Source organism: Octopus bimaculoides, chromosome 2, assembly GCF_046866305.1.
Source record: "Octopus bimaculoides isolate indiv1 chromosome 2, ASM4686630v1, whole genome shotgun sequence".
Lineage (NCBI taxonomy): Eukaryota > Metazoa > Mollusca > Cephalopoda > Octopoda > Octopodidae > Octopus > Octopus bimaculoides.
This window is the reverse complement of record NC_142929.1, coordinates 88614229-88630959: the sequence shown is the minus strand read 5'-3', so window position 1 is coordinate 88630959 and position 16731 is coordinate 88614229. Positions and strand designations below refer to the sequence as shown.

Sequence of the window (16731 nt, the reverse complement as noted above, 5' to 3'; positions counted from 1 at the left end):
GCAAATCCTTTGCATTTAAGGCCCACATTTCACTTCTATGCAGCATCATACAATCAACCTTTCTCTCTGAAAGAAAAACTGTTTCTCTTAACAACCAAATCCTTCTCTCTGATCAAGGCCAAATCTCGTCTCACATGGTGTCACATCTACTACCCTGGCATTAAAGACAGCTAGATTAACTTCTCTCCTAACTAAAATGCTTAGTCAGTCTTTCAAATTAAACACTTCTCACTACTGATTACTGCCCAGCACATTTTTGAAGTAAAGGAACATATCAGTAATATATATATATATATATATATATCTTCCTCTTCTCTCTTTTCTTCCCTACTTCTCTTGTGGCTGTCAATAAGAATTATAAAATACCAATCAATAGAACTGATCTCTGACTTCAGAAAACTAAAAACTGTTATACATTAATGAAGCTTTCAACAAATCAGTATGACATTGCAAACTTCTTGTCTAAAATTTGTACGAAATCTCAACACTAATCACCTGAATTCAGAAACTCTTAATTCAGTATCATCATCATCGCTGTCACTGTTTTAGCAGCACTTTTCCATACTAGTATGGACAGATTGAAACTCAAACATTGTTTCCATATGTCTTGGGTCACTATGTCCTTGAATGTGTAGCTGAACATTGTCAGATCTGAACTAATCATTTCCTCCCAATTCTTTCTTTTTCTATAATATGTATTAGAGAGACAGGCATGACTGTGTGGGTTAAATTTGCTTCACAATCCTGTAGTTCCAAGCTTGATCCCACTGTGTGGTATTTTGGACATATGTCCTCTACAATTGTCATGAGTTGACAAAAGCCTTGCATTACATATCCTTGCCATAGTTTCCATCCACTGCATATCCTTGCCATAGTTTCCATCCACTGCATATCCTTGTCATATCTTTTGTCTGTCTCTGTCTTCTTAAACTCTATACTAAGCCCTTCATGTAATTCTTTACTTCCTTCCTCTAATTTTTTTTCTTTTTCCACAATCCTCTGAAATTTTAAAATCTTAATGTTAACACCATTGTTCTTATTCATCCAAACAAGTGCAGCTCCACTGGGTATTGAAGGTGTAGAGCCTTTTCTTTTGACACAACAATTGCATTCTCAGGTCCACTTTGCCTTTCTTTCTTTCTGAAGGCAGTAAGTACTGAGCTCTGTGGAATGGATCACACCCAGAACAGGGGTTCTTAATCTAAACAGTAGTACCCCCTTGGGAGTGTTTTGTGTTGTCAAGGGACACTGTGATATGCAAAGGACATTTAGAGGGATCTTTTTTTTTTCTTATAGAAATAAAATATTTGAAGTTGGGTCAATACTTAAAACACATTTTTAAAAACATCTTTATCAGGATCATGCATGTTGTGTTACCCATGAGCAGAAAACCTGATTGATGATTTGCTAAGGTCCAACATAATTTCATTATATAAGTCCTCACTTTCTTTAAAAATTTCCATAAAAATTTAACATTGGAAGTACTAATCTGTACAAATATCTAAGAAATGATACATGTTGGGTGAGACTGAGAAAATATGGGTTGTAAACCACATTGCAAAATTAGTTTCTGTTTAAAACAATTTTTTATTATTTGTAAAACTGAAGGTGATGGTCTGGCAGAATCATTAGCACATCAGACAATGCTTTGCAGCACTCCTGGCTTTTTATATTTTTAGTTCAAATTTTGCCAAGGCCAACTTTGTTTTTCATTCTTTCAGAGTTAAATAAATAAGTACTAGTTGAGCTCTGGGGTTGATGTAATCAACTATTTGGCCCCACAATTATATTTGCAAAATATGCCATGGGGAGATTTGTAGAATGCCATTCAGTAAAAGAGGATGCTGAGCTATACAAGATTAAGAACCACTACCATGTAGGCAAATGATTAAAAGTAGAAATATTTGAAGAGAAAGTGTATTGGCTGTGCATCATGAGCTTAATGTGGGATGAGCTGTTGTAATGAAAACCAGCGTTTGGGAGTAAGATGGTTAGTATTGGAATGACTTTTTCAAACCATAACAGGAATTGAAGCAAGCATTGTAAGCTATTGACCTATTTCTCACTTTTACATTAACTGTAAGGGAAAAAAAATGATTGTTGACCTGGTTAACTCCAACCCTTTCAGTATATTATAATAGATAGCATTTATTTTTTAAAATTAATTTCAGAAATGGATGTGTTCAATATAAGTAATTAAAATTAAATTCTTTTCCATCATCAGTTTCTAAGATAAAAAAAAGAAATAGTAAATTGTCAGTGCCAAGTTCTATCACCCAAGAGACTTGCTTAATTGTAATTGAATTGACAATTAGCTAATAACAATAGCAGTCTTATAAACATAGTTGACGATGTAATTAAACATTAGTTCTGTGTGATTGTCACTATAATAATGTGTGTTTATTGATTAATGCCAGTATTTCAGGTACTTCATGTTAATTTTTTTCTGGTTGGTTTCTGAAAGAAAAAAAAAAAGAAAGAAAGAAAATTGCAAAATATATATGTATTTTTGCAATACTTCCCAAGAACAAATGTACGTAGAGTAATTTTCTTATTAGGAATTTTATGTAAGAGCAATAAGCTTATTTCCATGTGGAGATCTGTAACTACATAGATATATTTGTGGTATGCATAAGAACTGAAACACTGTGTGCTGGAAAATATAATGTGTAGTTGATTATTGTTTTTCGAAATAAATGTAAACTTGACAGTTGCACTGTGCTTATATATGGTGCAGGAAATGTGAAAATAGACAGCAATGGTATAACTGTGTATGTGTCTGTTGTTTGAATCATTGTCATCATCATCACCACTTAATGTCTGTTTTATATCTTGGTATGAGTTAGACATTTTGACTAGAGCTGGTAAGCCAGAGGACTGTACCAAACTCCATTATCTGCTTTGGCATGATTTTATGGCTGGATGCCCTTCCTAATGCCAAAGTATACTGGGATGCCTTATATGTGACACCAGCACTGGTGAGGTCACCAAGTAACTTGCAAGACAAGACCCCTTCAACTAAGGGGGAAGGGGAAGTAGTATTGAGGGAAGTGGCTTTGTGCCGGACAAGGGGAAGGTGTCATGATGTAGGAGAGATAAAGGGCTGCTCCAGTTGAGAAAAAGGAGAGAGAGGGAAGATTGTGGCGAAGGTGTGTCGGGGCATATCCTAAAGTTACAGGGAGGCCAATATGAGTGAAGTGTTACAGAGGGTTTGGTAGGGTGAGAGTAGGTAAGTTTAGGAGAGTGAAAAAGGAAAGAAGATGGGGGTGGGGAAGAGAGAAACGTTTGTGATATTTTTCAATTTCTTTTTAATGATTGCCAAAAGGAATTGTAACCTTTTAGATTATCTTTATTTTGCATCTCGCCTACTTCAAAAATTCTTCCCAATTTCTCATTCATTTTTCTTTGTTTTTTCTTTGTAAATCACTTTTACCTTTCCATTCTTTGTTCTCCATTGTTTTGTAGAAAGGCAAAGAGATGCATCACGAAAAACACAAAATTTGGCAATTGACCAACAACCCAAAAGATCTTTCTTAGCCCGAAATAGGTAAGATAGTTTTATTTAGCAATTTACTCATATTTTAACAATTTGGTTTACATAAAATAAAAATCAATATAAATCTATCAAAATTTGTTAGTATTGACTAAAATTCTGCATGAAACTATTATTTCACTATTGACCACACAGAAAGTTGCAATATGAACCTAAATTTTCTTTATCTAGTATTATAATACAGACTGCTGAACATGTTAAGGTATTTATTTCTTGTAGCTTCATTGAGATTTTTTTTTTTTTAGCACTATATCAGAGAAACTGTTTCAAATGTGACTGTCTTTTTTAATTATGTTAAACACGTTTAGTGAAAATGCTATAAAGGGATTAAATGACAAACATTATTTTATACAATAGGATAAATAAATAAGTCTTTCATTTCCTTTCAGGAGATTAAATAACTTATTAGAGGTGATTTCCCAACCAGAAAACAACAATAGAGATTTCAAACAATGCAACAATACACTGTTCTGATTAGTTCCTAGGGTATTAAAAAAGATCAAGATATCTGTGAGCAATGTAAATAGGGTTAGCCATAGAAAACTGAATAAGATAAATGAGGCTGATAGACGTGTTGAATTTGCCTAACTATTTCACCTGCTATCATCATCATCATTTAACGTCCGCTTTCCATGCTAGCATGGGTTGGACGATTTGACTGAGGACTGGTGAAACCGGATGGCAACACCAGGTTCCAATCTAAATTTGGCAGAGTTTCTACAGCTGGGTGCCCTTCCTAACGCCAACCACTCAGAGAGTGTAGTAGGTGCTTTTACGTGTCACCTGCACGAAGGCCAGTCAGGCAATACTGGCAACGGCCACGCTCGAAATGGTGTCTTTTATGTGCCACCCGCACAAGCCAGTCCAGGGGCACTGGCAACGATCTCGCTCGAAAATCCTACGGAAGCCAGTCAGGCGGTACTGGCAACGGCCACGCTCAAAATGGTGCATCTTATGTGCCACCCGCACAAGAGCCAGTCCAGGGGCACTGGCAACGATCTTACTTGGCTTGCCGGGTCTTCTCACGCACAGCACATTTCCAAAGGTCTTGGTCAGTAGTCATCGCCTCGGTGAGGCCCAATGTATGAAGGTCTTGCCTCACCACCTCAGCCCAGGTCTTCCTGGGCCTACCTCTTCCACGGGTTCCCTCAACTGTTAGGGTGTGGCACTTTTTCAGGCAGCTATCCTAATCCATTCTCACCACATGTCCATACCAGCGCAATCGTCTCTCTTGCACACCACAACTGATGCTTCTAATGTTCAGCTTTTCTCTCAAGATACTTACATTCTGACGGGTATTCACATTGACATTACACATCCAACGGAGCATACTGGCTTCATTCCTTGCGAGCTTACGTATGTCCTCAGCAGTTACAGCCCATGTTTCACTGCCATGTAGCATGGCTGTTCGTACACATGCGTCATACAGTCTGCCTTTTACTCTGAGTGAGAGTCCCTTTGTCGCCAGCAGGGGTAAGAGCTCTCTAAACTTTGCCCAGGCTATTCTTATTCTAGCAGCTACACTTTCAGCGCACCCACCCCCACTACTAACTTGGTCGCTCAGATAGCGGAAGCTATCGACTACCTCTAGTTTTTCACCCTGGAATGAGATAGAAGTTGTTTCCTGTTTGTTTACAGTTTTTATTGCACCTGAACATCTGCCACAAACAAAAACTAACTGCCTAGTTAACCTGCCTTTGATGTTGCTGCACCTCTTATGTGTCCATAGCTTGCACCGGGTACATCTTATAGAGTTACTACCTACTCCTTTTCTACATACTGAGTAGGGCCATCTACCTGAAGGGGTTTGTGTTTTATCTACCTTCCTACTTATTAGGATTTTGGTTTTAGCTAGGTTGACTCTAAGGCCCTTCAATTCTAGACCTTGCTTCCACACCTGAAACTTCTCCTCTAGTTCTGATAGTGACTCCGCAATTAGGGCAAGGTCATCAGCATAGAGGAGCTCCCAGGGGCAACCTGTCTTGAACTCCTCTGTGATTGCCTGGAGGACTATGATAAATAAGAGGGGGCTGAGGACGGAACCTTGGTGGACCCCTACCTCTACCCGGAATTCATTGCTGTACTCATTTCAAACCCTCACCTTACTGGCAGCATCTCTGTACATGGCTCGCACAGCTCTCACTAACCATTCTTCTATCCCAAGTTTCCTCATTGACCACCAGATAAGGGATCGGGGGACCCTGTCAAAGGCTTTCTCCATGTCAACGAAAGCCAGGTACAGAGGTTTATCCTTGGCTAGGTATTTCTCCTGCAGCTGTCTTACTAGAAATAAGGCATCAGTAGTGCTTTTACCTGGCACGAACCCAAACTGCATCTCATCTAAATTGATTCGCTCCCTAATTAGTTGGGCTATGACCCTCTCTGTAACTTTCATAACCTGATCTAACAGCTTGATGCCTCTGTAATTATTTGTATCTAAAGCGTCACCTTTACCTTTGTAGCAGTTGACTATGATGCTGCTACACCAGTCATTGGGTATGACTCCTTCGTGTATCACCTGGTTCGTAATACGGTTGACTAGGCTATAGCCAACACTGCCAGATATTTTGAGCATCTCTGCAGTGATTCCTGATGGGCCGGGGGCTTTCCCTGTCTTCATACTCTTAATTGCTTTATCTACCCTGGTACTATCAACTCGGATAGCTGGTCCCTCTATTGGGTCGACATACGGCAGGCTCTCTTCCTCCCATTCATTCTCTTTATTAAGCAATCTATCGTAGTGGCATCTCCAGACCTCTTTCTTTGCATCCTCATTTAGTGCAAGCGTACCATCATCCATGCGAACACATTTCTCTCCTACGACATCACTATTCTCTCTCCTACACTGTCTTGCAACACGAAATACCTCGAGTCTTTGGTCCTCACGGCGCAGAACATTGGCAAATCTTTTCTTATCTGCTTCCCCTCTGGCTAAATAAACCTGTCGCCTAGCTTCCCTTCTGGCAGATTGGTACAATTCCCTGCTACCACCGTTCTTCCAGTCCTTACAAATTCCTTTTCTCCTTGTCCAGGCTTGTTTTAACTTTATCCTGATATTTGTGCATGCATTTATGATTTATATTTAAGTTCAGAATTGATCATCCTGTATAGTATTAAGAAATAAACAAACTTGGTCCAAATACTAATCTGTAACACAGTTCAAGGCTATTTCTCAAAGACTGCAGTTATTCTTCACAGTTCATAAATTCTAAATAACAGCTCAGCCTTGTGGGACCAGGCTGTTGCTATTCAATCAGACATTGTAGATTGTATCCAGAAAAAGTTAATCCAATTGAACAGCAAACTTTTCATTTGGCATGCTACAATTATTAACACACTCAACCTCTGTTTCACTTCTCCCATTACTACTACTATTACTACTCTGAGTTAGCAAGGTGTACCATTATTGAAATAAAGGATTTGAACTAACAATCTGCATTGCAGTGTTCAACTCCTTCCTCTCCCAAAATATCAACCTGAGAAGTTTGTTAAAAATGCATTGGCATCATGAGTCCAAGGTTTGTAAATACTGTGATTACTACACCTCCTTCTCCAAATAATTCAAAAATATAGTCATGAAATTGGGTTAGGGAGCTCCTTGGTCTTCTCAGTATAGGAAATGGTATACTTCACCTAAGGAAACCAGGCACTACTTCCAATGGGGTTTAAGCATAATCCATGGATTCTAACTTTCACTATTATTGTACAGTTACAATATACGTGTGTGTGTGTGTTCTTTACATATTCTCGAAGTTTCAGATTTATTAAGCAGAAATTAAAACTAGTTGTGAGCCTACCTCTATTGTATAAGGTTTAATTGCTCTATTTGTAATATTTGAATAATCCAGTATATTACTGGTATGTTTTGTCAAATTTGAGGACACAGAATGATTCTGGGAAGATTTGAACCCAGAACGTAGAGTAACAAAACTAAATTCATATAGGATGGCACTCTATGAGCTCTGAGTATGGCACCCTATAATATTTCTAATATTAACAAATTTTGAGTTCATTTCAGAAAAATATGTTTTCAAAATTCTAAGGTCAATTTTTACCTTCCATTGTTATGGAGTCAAAAACCAAGTGTTGGGGTTGATAGAATTGATTGTTCCCTCACCAAAAATGTTTTACTGTGAGCTTTAATCATATCAGCTTGTACAAAGACTGTAAAGAAATGAGGACCCTTTTGTCTTGCAGGGTACATGACAATCTCATTACTAGTGGTACAAACATAAAATGTACCTGGTTGCAAAATGGTTGGTGAATGAGTGGAGACAATAGGAGCAAGAGGATCTTTAATCTTTTCTTGCTGAGGATAGCAATTGGTGCTCTAAATTTCATGTTTGATAATCTCAGACTCAACTTTATCAATTTCCAAGTTGAATCTCCCATGTCCCCTGCAATTTATCCAATTTTGTTGGATGGAGGGAAGCAGACAGCTGCTACTTAATTTTAGATTGCATCCAGAAAAAAATTCTGAGTAATTAGCAAACTTTCATTAACATGCTATAATTACTAACACACCTGTTTCACCTCCTCCACTACAACCATCTTTCATGAAGAAGTAAAATTGGTTGCTTAATTTTATTTCTTCAGAACTATTTTCTGGAATTCTCTTCCCATCCACATTTTTCCTATAGACATAGACCAATGGAATCCAAACCACATTGATCAAATTGGCTTGTGTGTGTGGTGGTGGGAGATTCATAAGTTATCAGCCATCCCTCTTATCTGAAAGTCCATGAAATACACAAACACACACACAAAAGATATATATATATATATATATATATATATATATATATATATATATATATATATATATATAGTTCAGTAGTAAATAGCTTAGAGCATGGCTAATCAATAACCTCAACTATGATAGCTAAGAAGGAAACAGATATAGTTAATTGTTATGTTGTAGGTTATTATTAGAAATTTCACCTCTCATAATTAATATAGACAGAAATTACTCTTCTTATTTTTGCTGTGGGTCAGTCATATTGTAGAATAACAGCTCATTAAAATCTATTACTCATATTTAGAGTTTAGAATTTCTAATTTACTTGATAAATGAATTTTTCAAACAAATGTTTTCCTATTCTGGTACAGGTTGATTTCAATTAAATGTAAATTAGTAAACTATGCTTGTAATTAGGATGTGATTCTTAGCTGATGTTCTTTAACCCTTTAGCATTTAAACCAGTTGTATGTGGTGCAAATACTGTACCTGTTTTATGTTCAAACTGACCAGATCCTGCCTCTCACACCTACCCAACAATGTCATTCTAAAAATAAATAATCACATTATTGAAATCTCAAAGCTATCAGATAATGCATGATTAATTTGAATCAATGTGAATTGCAAGCAATGTGAATAAATAATACATTTGACAGAGTAATCTGATTGCTAAAGGGTTTAAGGAAATTAAACTATGTTTTGTGTTGTGACTACAAGCAGATTGTGATCTTGTCAAATATTACTTCTTTTCTTTTGCTGTTGCTAATGTAGAGCCTGAAGTAAGGCTGTGAAGAAATGCTTAGTAGCATTTCATCCCTTTTCAGGGTTGATAAAATAGGTACCAGTTGAGCACTAGGGTCGATATAACTGACTTACCCCCTCTCCCCAAAATTTCTGGCCTTGTGCCAAAATTTGAAACCAATATAGAGCCTGAAATGATATGGTTACTTAGAAGACTAAATAGTAAAGCTCTCTGTTGTGATATATTAGGATTAGAATCACTGAGTCTTACTGGTTTTTTTCTTTTTTTTTTTTATCAGTCAACAATGTTAGTTTAATAAGAGATTAGCAGTGTTATATAGCTTGGACTAAACGACCTTGATACATTTATGGCCATCTAATCTTTTTGTCAGAAAGTATCTTGCACTATATTAATATTTTATGACCTCTTCATTTTTTTTAAGATGGTGGGATGTGATCTGAGAGAGATTTGACTTCTATTTGTAGTCAGTTATGTGACTGCATAGAGGCTCCCATGCTGACTTGATTTTGTCATTAATATTATGAGAGTACTAAATTGGTGGAAACGGTAGTATGGTTGACTGAGAGTATTTGTCTGAAAGAGATTACTTCTTTCTTTATTCTGAGTTCAAATCCCACTAATGATTGCCTTTTATCCTTAGTATTAATAAAATAAGTACTATTTAGAAAATATGGTTGATTCAATTGACTACAATACTCTCCTCAAATTCATGGTCATGTAACAAAATCAGAAACCATTGTTGTCTCATCCTGTTAAGGTTATGCATACTCAACTCTACTGAAGCTATTCTAAACTTGAAAGTAGATTTGCAGTAATAGTTTTTTTTTTTTACTGATTTTTTTTCCTTTCTGTTTTTAAAATATTGGCTCTGCCTTGGAGCAATATTTTCTAAACTTAATATATGACTGAATCAATGAATAGGCATCGTCATTATCAATATATATTCATATATATTAGACTGGTTGTCATAGTTTAAGACAGTTCTTATTTAAGGTCATTATCACCATAGATAGGTCAGGAGACCACATTTCACTCAAACATTTTTACATTTACTATGGCTTCTATGGCTAGATACCTTTCTTAATAGCAACCATTTATGTAGTGTATTGGATGCATTTTATCATGGCACCAGCACTAAAGAGCTTGACATATCTTTAAGATTAAAGATCCATATGACCATATTGTCTCCTCATTCACCAACCACTTTACAACTGGGTTCATTTTATAGCGGTACTGGTAGTAATGAGATTGCTTTGTTCCCTGCAAGACAAAAGAGTCCTTTCTGCTTTACAAAGTCTTTGTATTGGCCAATGTGACCAAGGCAAAATGGCGTAAATTTCTGGTGAAGGAACAATCAATTCTATGAACCTCAGTATTTTATTTCAACAACTTCAGGACTGGAAGGTAAAATTGACCTTGGAAAGATTCAAAATCAAAATTTAATGAGGTGAAACTAAATATTGCATTAAGTTTTGTCCTATTTTGACTATCATAATGATTCCATTTCCCCATTACATAGTGTCATAACTCAGTAGTTGTTTGTGAATTATTGGTTCAGAATTGTCTTCACTTATGACAATAATGTATGTTATTTGACTGTTGGGGAATGAAAGTCCTGACATTAAGTCTCCTTACAGATGTTCAGACTGAACATTTATTTTAATGCCACCCACACAGGTGGACATACAATGCTTTGCCTACTCTGACTGTCCCATCATCATCATCATCAAACATCTGTATTCCATGCTGGCATGGGTTGAATGGTTCAGCAAGATCCAACTAGCCTGAGGGATGTGTTGGTCACTAGTGTCTGCTTTGGCAAGATTTTTGTGGCTGAATGTCCTTCCTAATGCCCACCACTTTACAGGGTATACTGGGTGCCTTTTCCATAGCATTGAGAACATGAATAAAATAAAATACTAATGACATTGGCAATTTAAATGAAATAAGTAGAACTAGGAATCTCATTTAGGGTCTGAGACTTGTAGCTTGTAGCATTCACTAGAGAAAATAGAAGCCCTTATTTTTGTATTGAGATGGTACTGAGGTATGTGCTAAGAGCCTGTTGAAAGAACACAAAGCAAATATCTGAATTGCTTGACATGGCCATTACAATCCAGTGTAGTAGAAATTTTGATTCAGTTATTGAAGAAATGAAACAAATATTCAAATTTTTAAAAAAATGTTGTTCTGCAGGAAATCCTTTGCTAATAGTAGATAGAATAATTTTTTTTTTCTTTTAAAACAATCTTTCAATGTTGTGAATTGATTTAATTTATACACTAAATACAGTGAAATATTAAGTGACCTCTTGTTTTACAAATTTGTTTTTGTTTATAACTTTTTATTTTCTGTATTTTTTTTCTTACACAATTACATCTTAGCTACTTGAAGCAAAACAGACACTTTTTTTGTTAGGTATTTACATTATCTATTTAATATAGATTCCTTACGTCAGCAGGAATTAAGGAGTGGAAAAAGTTTTCAACTTTCTTGTTTAAATGAAAAAGACCCCTAAAAACTTATATTGAATAAGACCTTTTTGAACCAAACAGAGGCCTTCTTTCTTTGATAGTTTCATATTGCAACAAAATGCCTATGATAACTGTTGGCTGATTTTAAATTGTTTTTATTTATTTATTCTATGTATTCAACTTAACTTTTGTGCTTTTTATGAACACTATTTTTACATTTTTAAACACATTAAAGTTTACACTCATATGCATGTAAATTATTCCAGTAGTTATTTTTTTTATGCATGTAATCAAAAGTACTTTATTTCCACTAACTCCAGTTTCAAGCTGTCCTGTATCTATGACAGCTTTGTTGTAAGAGATATTAAGAAAATAAAATCTATTTTATTAGACTACTTCAAATCATTTGTTAACTGATTAGAAGTGGTTTAGATTCATTGATGGTTGATGATATCTGTTAGGGTTTATTATAATTATTGGAAAGAAAACTAACACTGTTTGCCTCAAAATAAACCTTTTTACTTTTACTGGGTGACATTCAATTGTTAAATAGTAACACTAATATTTAATGAAAATCTCTTAAATATCATAACTAAAATTCAGTTAAGAGAATAGATGGATTTAAATTCTACTCAATTATATTTAATTGAAAATAGTATTTCATTGCAAATTCTACAAACATAAAAAGGATCCATTTCTAATTCAGGCATTAATTAATTGAAATTTGTTTGCTTTCCTCTTTCTCTAGCAGAAATATTACTGATTCATGCACTCTTTCTGTAAAAGTTGGCTTCTCTCCATCCTCTAGTTACATACAGTGCTGGCTCTTGGTTTTACAGTGGCATGGATAAACTGAACCTGGCTGGTCTTACAGGTATAATTCTGCACACCATAGACTAGTCCCCTTGTCTATCTGCCTATTTTACTATAGTATCCACTAATCAAAAAGCATGACAATTGAAAATGTACATAAAAACAACCATGTTGTATTTGAAGTTTATAATTGAGTTAGAAAGTGGGTGAAGTGCATCGAATATACTGGTTAACAACCTTTACAATATACTCTCTGCTCAAGCCAAACAAGGGAACCTATGTTGTCACTTTATCTGCTAGAAATAGCAGAAATTAAACTAGAAATTTCCTTTAAAATGCATCATAAATGGAGGGTGGACCTGGGACTAAACAACACCTACAATATATATACTAGCTGCTAGCATAAGTTTCTGGGCCAGTCTGCAATTACTTGTTTACAAAGAACTACATGTACTAACATTATTATCTATATATATAAAAATGAGAATGTCTGTCTGTCTGTCTGTGTGTTTCCCTAAAACTCGAGAACTACACAACCAATTTCATTCAAATTTTACACATGTCTTATGTGTTTTAGTCAAAAAAAATTTTTTACTTCTTGCATAGTTCGAGCCCACAGCAACATCATATCTCCTCCACTATTTAAATATTACATGTCAAAAGTGAAACAAAAACACTCATGTCAAATACTTTCACTTTAAAAATGAAACTATTCCACTAACTGAAACAATCACATTTCGATACTGTAATGACAGATACTTTCACTTTAATGGTGTGTGTGTATATATATATATATATATATATATATATATATATATATATATATATACACACACAGAAAGAGAGAGAGAGAGAGAAAGAGAGAGAGATGTATATGTATACATATACATGTATATGTACACGTATATGTATAGATATATATAGATATAGATCTATATGCATACATGTATATGTATACATATGTGTAGATGTATATATATAGGTGTACATCTAATATGTACACATATATAATGCATACAGATATCTATACATATATACACCCATACACACACATATATATATGCACACAAACACACACATTAGTCATTTGTTTTCTTATCCAAAACTACGTCAAAAGTATTGAATGGATCTTTAAGAAATTTGGAAATTATATTCTTTGCATAACGGCCATAACTCCCATGAAAATTCATATATTTTTGATGTTGATGAAATTTTAACCATACAGATTACACACAAATAAAGTAATATTTCTAAAATTTTTTCTTCTTAGAAGTTATAAAGACCCCTTCATGGGGACTTCACACCCACAATTTAGTCATTTTTCCTAAGCAAAGACGAATACAGTTGTACCATTGGTAGCTATAGGGTCACCCGAACATAACAGATGAGCATTATTTGTAATTCAACGGTACAACAGTGTAAGACTATCATTTCAGATATACTTACATTGTGATTTCTGCAATGTGGTGCATAAATTGTCAAGTAAATGAGACTCATCTTTGCCTCCACTGATTCACTTGCAAAGTGATGAGTAAAATTATTTCGTTGCAGACCTCCTTTGAGTCTTTTTATTACCACTGCAACACATATAGTCCCCAGTTGGTAACATTGATTTCAAGGCCTTCCCAGATGAGTGACTGGTTGTTCTAAGACATTTATTGATTGTAAATATTTTCTGCCCAGTTACCTATCGGTAGAGTGGTCATTTGCAAACTCCAGAGGCGACACTTTCATTTCCCTTTACTCCAAACGTCACACATTGTTGTTTCTATTGAGTCATGCCCTTCCAATTGCTATAGATCCATAATGCATCTTAAAGCTGTACCTGTCACCTGTATGGTGAGGAATCCTACATTGGGGAGTAGTAACGACTAGGCTACGGTAGATGACTGATTATCGTGATGTGTATATGTATACATATAGATGTATATGTACACGTTATTCCACTGACTGAAACAATCACATTTCAATACTGTAATGACAGATACTTTCAGAGAGAGAGAGAGAGAGATGTATATGTATACATATAGATGTATATGTACACGTATATGTATAGATATATATATAGATATAGATCTATATGCATACATGTATATGTATACATATGTGTAGATGTATATATATATATAGATGTACATGTAATATGTGCACATATATACATGCATACAGATATCTATACATATATACACCCATCACACACATACACATGCACACAAACACACACATTAGTCATTTGTTTTCTTATCCAAAACTACGTCAAAAGTACTGAATGGATCTTTAAGAAATTTGGAAATTATATTCTATGCATAACGGCCATAACTCCCATGAAAATTCATATATTTTTGATGTTGATGAAATTTTAACCCGAACATAACAGATGAGCATTATTTGTAATTCAACGGTACAAGTGTAAGACTACCCTTTCAGATATACTTACATTGTGATTTCTGCAATGTGATGCATAAATTGTCAAGTAAATGAGACGCATCTTTGCCTCCACTGATTCACTTGCAAAGTGTTGAGTAAAATTATTTCGTTGCAGACCTCCTTTGAGTCTTTTTATTATCACTGCGACGCACATAGTCCCCAGTTGGTAACATTGATTTCAAGGCCTTCCCAGATGAGAGACTGGCATTCCACTTAATGTCTATGTTCCATGCTGGCATGGATTGGAGAGTTATTAATGTAGAAATATGGTATCGTAGCTACTAACAGTTGAGGGTTGCGTAGTCTAGACAGCGTTTTTAGATTTCATTATTCTCTTTAACCCGGGCAAAGCCGGGTATTTCTGCTAGTCTTTTATATTAATGAGATTTTGAGCATCAAGAAGTGGTGGTATAGTCTCAGAGATTGCCACTTGAAGATAATCTCTACTAATGTTGTTGAAAAAGACATTGTTCAGTTATTCTGCTCGCATCAAATAGAAAACCAGTTTAATGTATATTCTCTAGTACAGTGGTATATGTCACTTAACATCTGTGTCATAACAAGTTAGATCTAGAAACTGATACCTTCATACTTTTTAGTGCTGCTATATGACATGTAGCCTAATGGTTAGGGTGTTGAGCTCATGATTATAAGGTTATAGGTTCAATTCCTGAACCAAGCAGTGGCTTGTGTCTTTGGGTAAGGCACATTATTTCATGTTGCTCCAGTCTAATCAACTGAAAATGAGTACCAACTGATTGCTAGTGCAGCTCTTTCTCCTTCCAACTGTCACATCTTGAATATTCTATTAGGTCAAGAGTGATGAGTCTGAAAGAGCTGTTTGTCTACTTCTGAAAGAATTAACAAAAGTGTAGTATGAGTTACCAGGTCATACTTGCTTGTGAGTGACGATAAAGCCCATGTAACACAGAGTACTACAGTCTCCTCTGCCATCCTCTATCCTCTTAAACTAGTGCTTTTCATTTCATCATCAGCAATCACTTCTTGCAAAAGAGTTCTAGAGTTTTCTTTAGACAAACATTTAATGCCTTATCTATAAATGTTTCTTGTTAGATCCCCACTTAACATAAACACTTGCTTCATTCTATACAAAAATGTAAGCAAAATAATATTAAGGTTTGCACAGATATTATTTTTAATACTGTTGCATTAACATAGAATTAACAATCCTGCGTGTTAATTACTGCCACCCTAGTTTCATTTAACTAAAATTAAGTTTCAAAGGGTAAAAATAACCTTTCAGATTTTTTTTTTTAATGCCTGAAAATGAAGTGAGCTCAGCATAAAACCAAGTGGTGGCAGTTGGGAAACAAAATCATAAGAAAAATATCTGCTGCTTCTGTCGCAATAGTTTGAAACTTTATCTATGATGGAGGCTGGTTTCTTCATTGGGAGCAGTTCATGTAATTTAAATGAGTTTAATGCCATTACAATTAGCTTAATGTATAAATCTCATTTTACCAACTTGCCTGAGATCACCTTTGGTTCAATGAAAAAAAAAGCCTTTGTTTTAAAGTAGTTTAAATTAAAACCTTCCAACAAAATTTCATGTTGATATATTTTCCAGCACCATCTTAACACAGATAATGTATTAATAAATTCTTCAGTCTTTTCAAAACTGATTAAAACAAAGGTAATGTATTTCAATCAAAATAGGATAACAGGATGAGCCCAGTTTTCTCTCTTTCCTGTAAATCTGAAGCCATCTGTCAACTTCTATGAAGGATATGGAGAAAATGTTTCCTTTTTTGCTGTTTTTTTTAACATTAAAATTTTATCTTTTAGATCAGAAATAAATTTATAACCATTTATTGATTAACAGTAATTAAAAGGACATTCAATTTTTCTTTCATTTCTTTATAGAATTTGTGCTAATAGTTCTTAATTATTGATATTAGTATTAGAATTAAGGTGGTGAGCTGGCAGAATCATTAACACGCCA

At 35.0% G+C, this 16731-nt stretch overlaps 1 protein-coding gene across 14 annotated transcripts in view; it reads left to right on the top strand.

Annotated features, from left to right (window-relative positions):
- The window catches only part of LOC106875748 (protein FAM219A-like), a 103868-nt gene that overhangs the window by 47902 nt on the left and 39235 nt on the right, over positions 1 to 16731 (top strand). For all 14 annotated transcript variants that reach the window (XR_016240666.1, XR_016240664.1, XR_016240661.1 and 11 more), the window contains one exon: positions 3466 to 3547. Coding sequence is in view for 5 of the 14 variants with exons in the window: in XM_089347143.1 (XP_089203269.1) it covers positions 3466 to 3547 (82 nt within the window). In the remaining 9 variants the exon portion in view is untranslated. The remainder of the gene's footprint in view (positions 1 to 3465; positions 3548 to 16731) is intronic.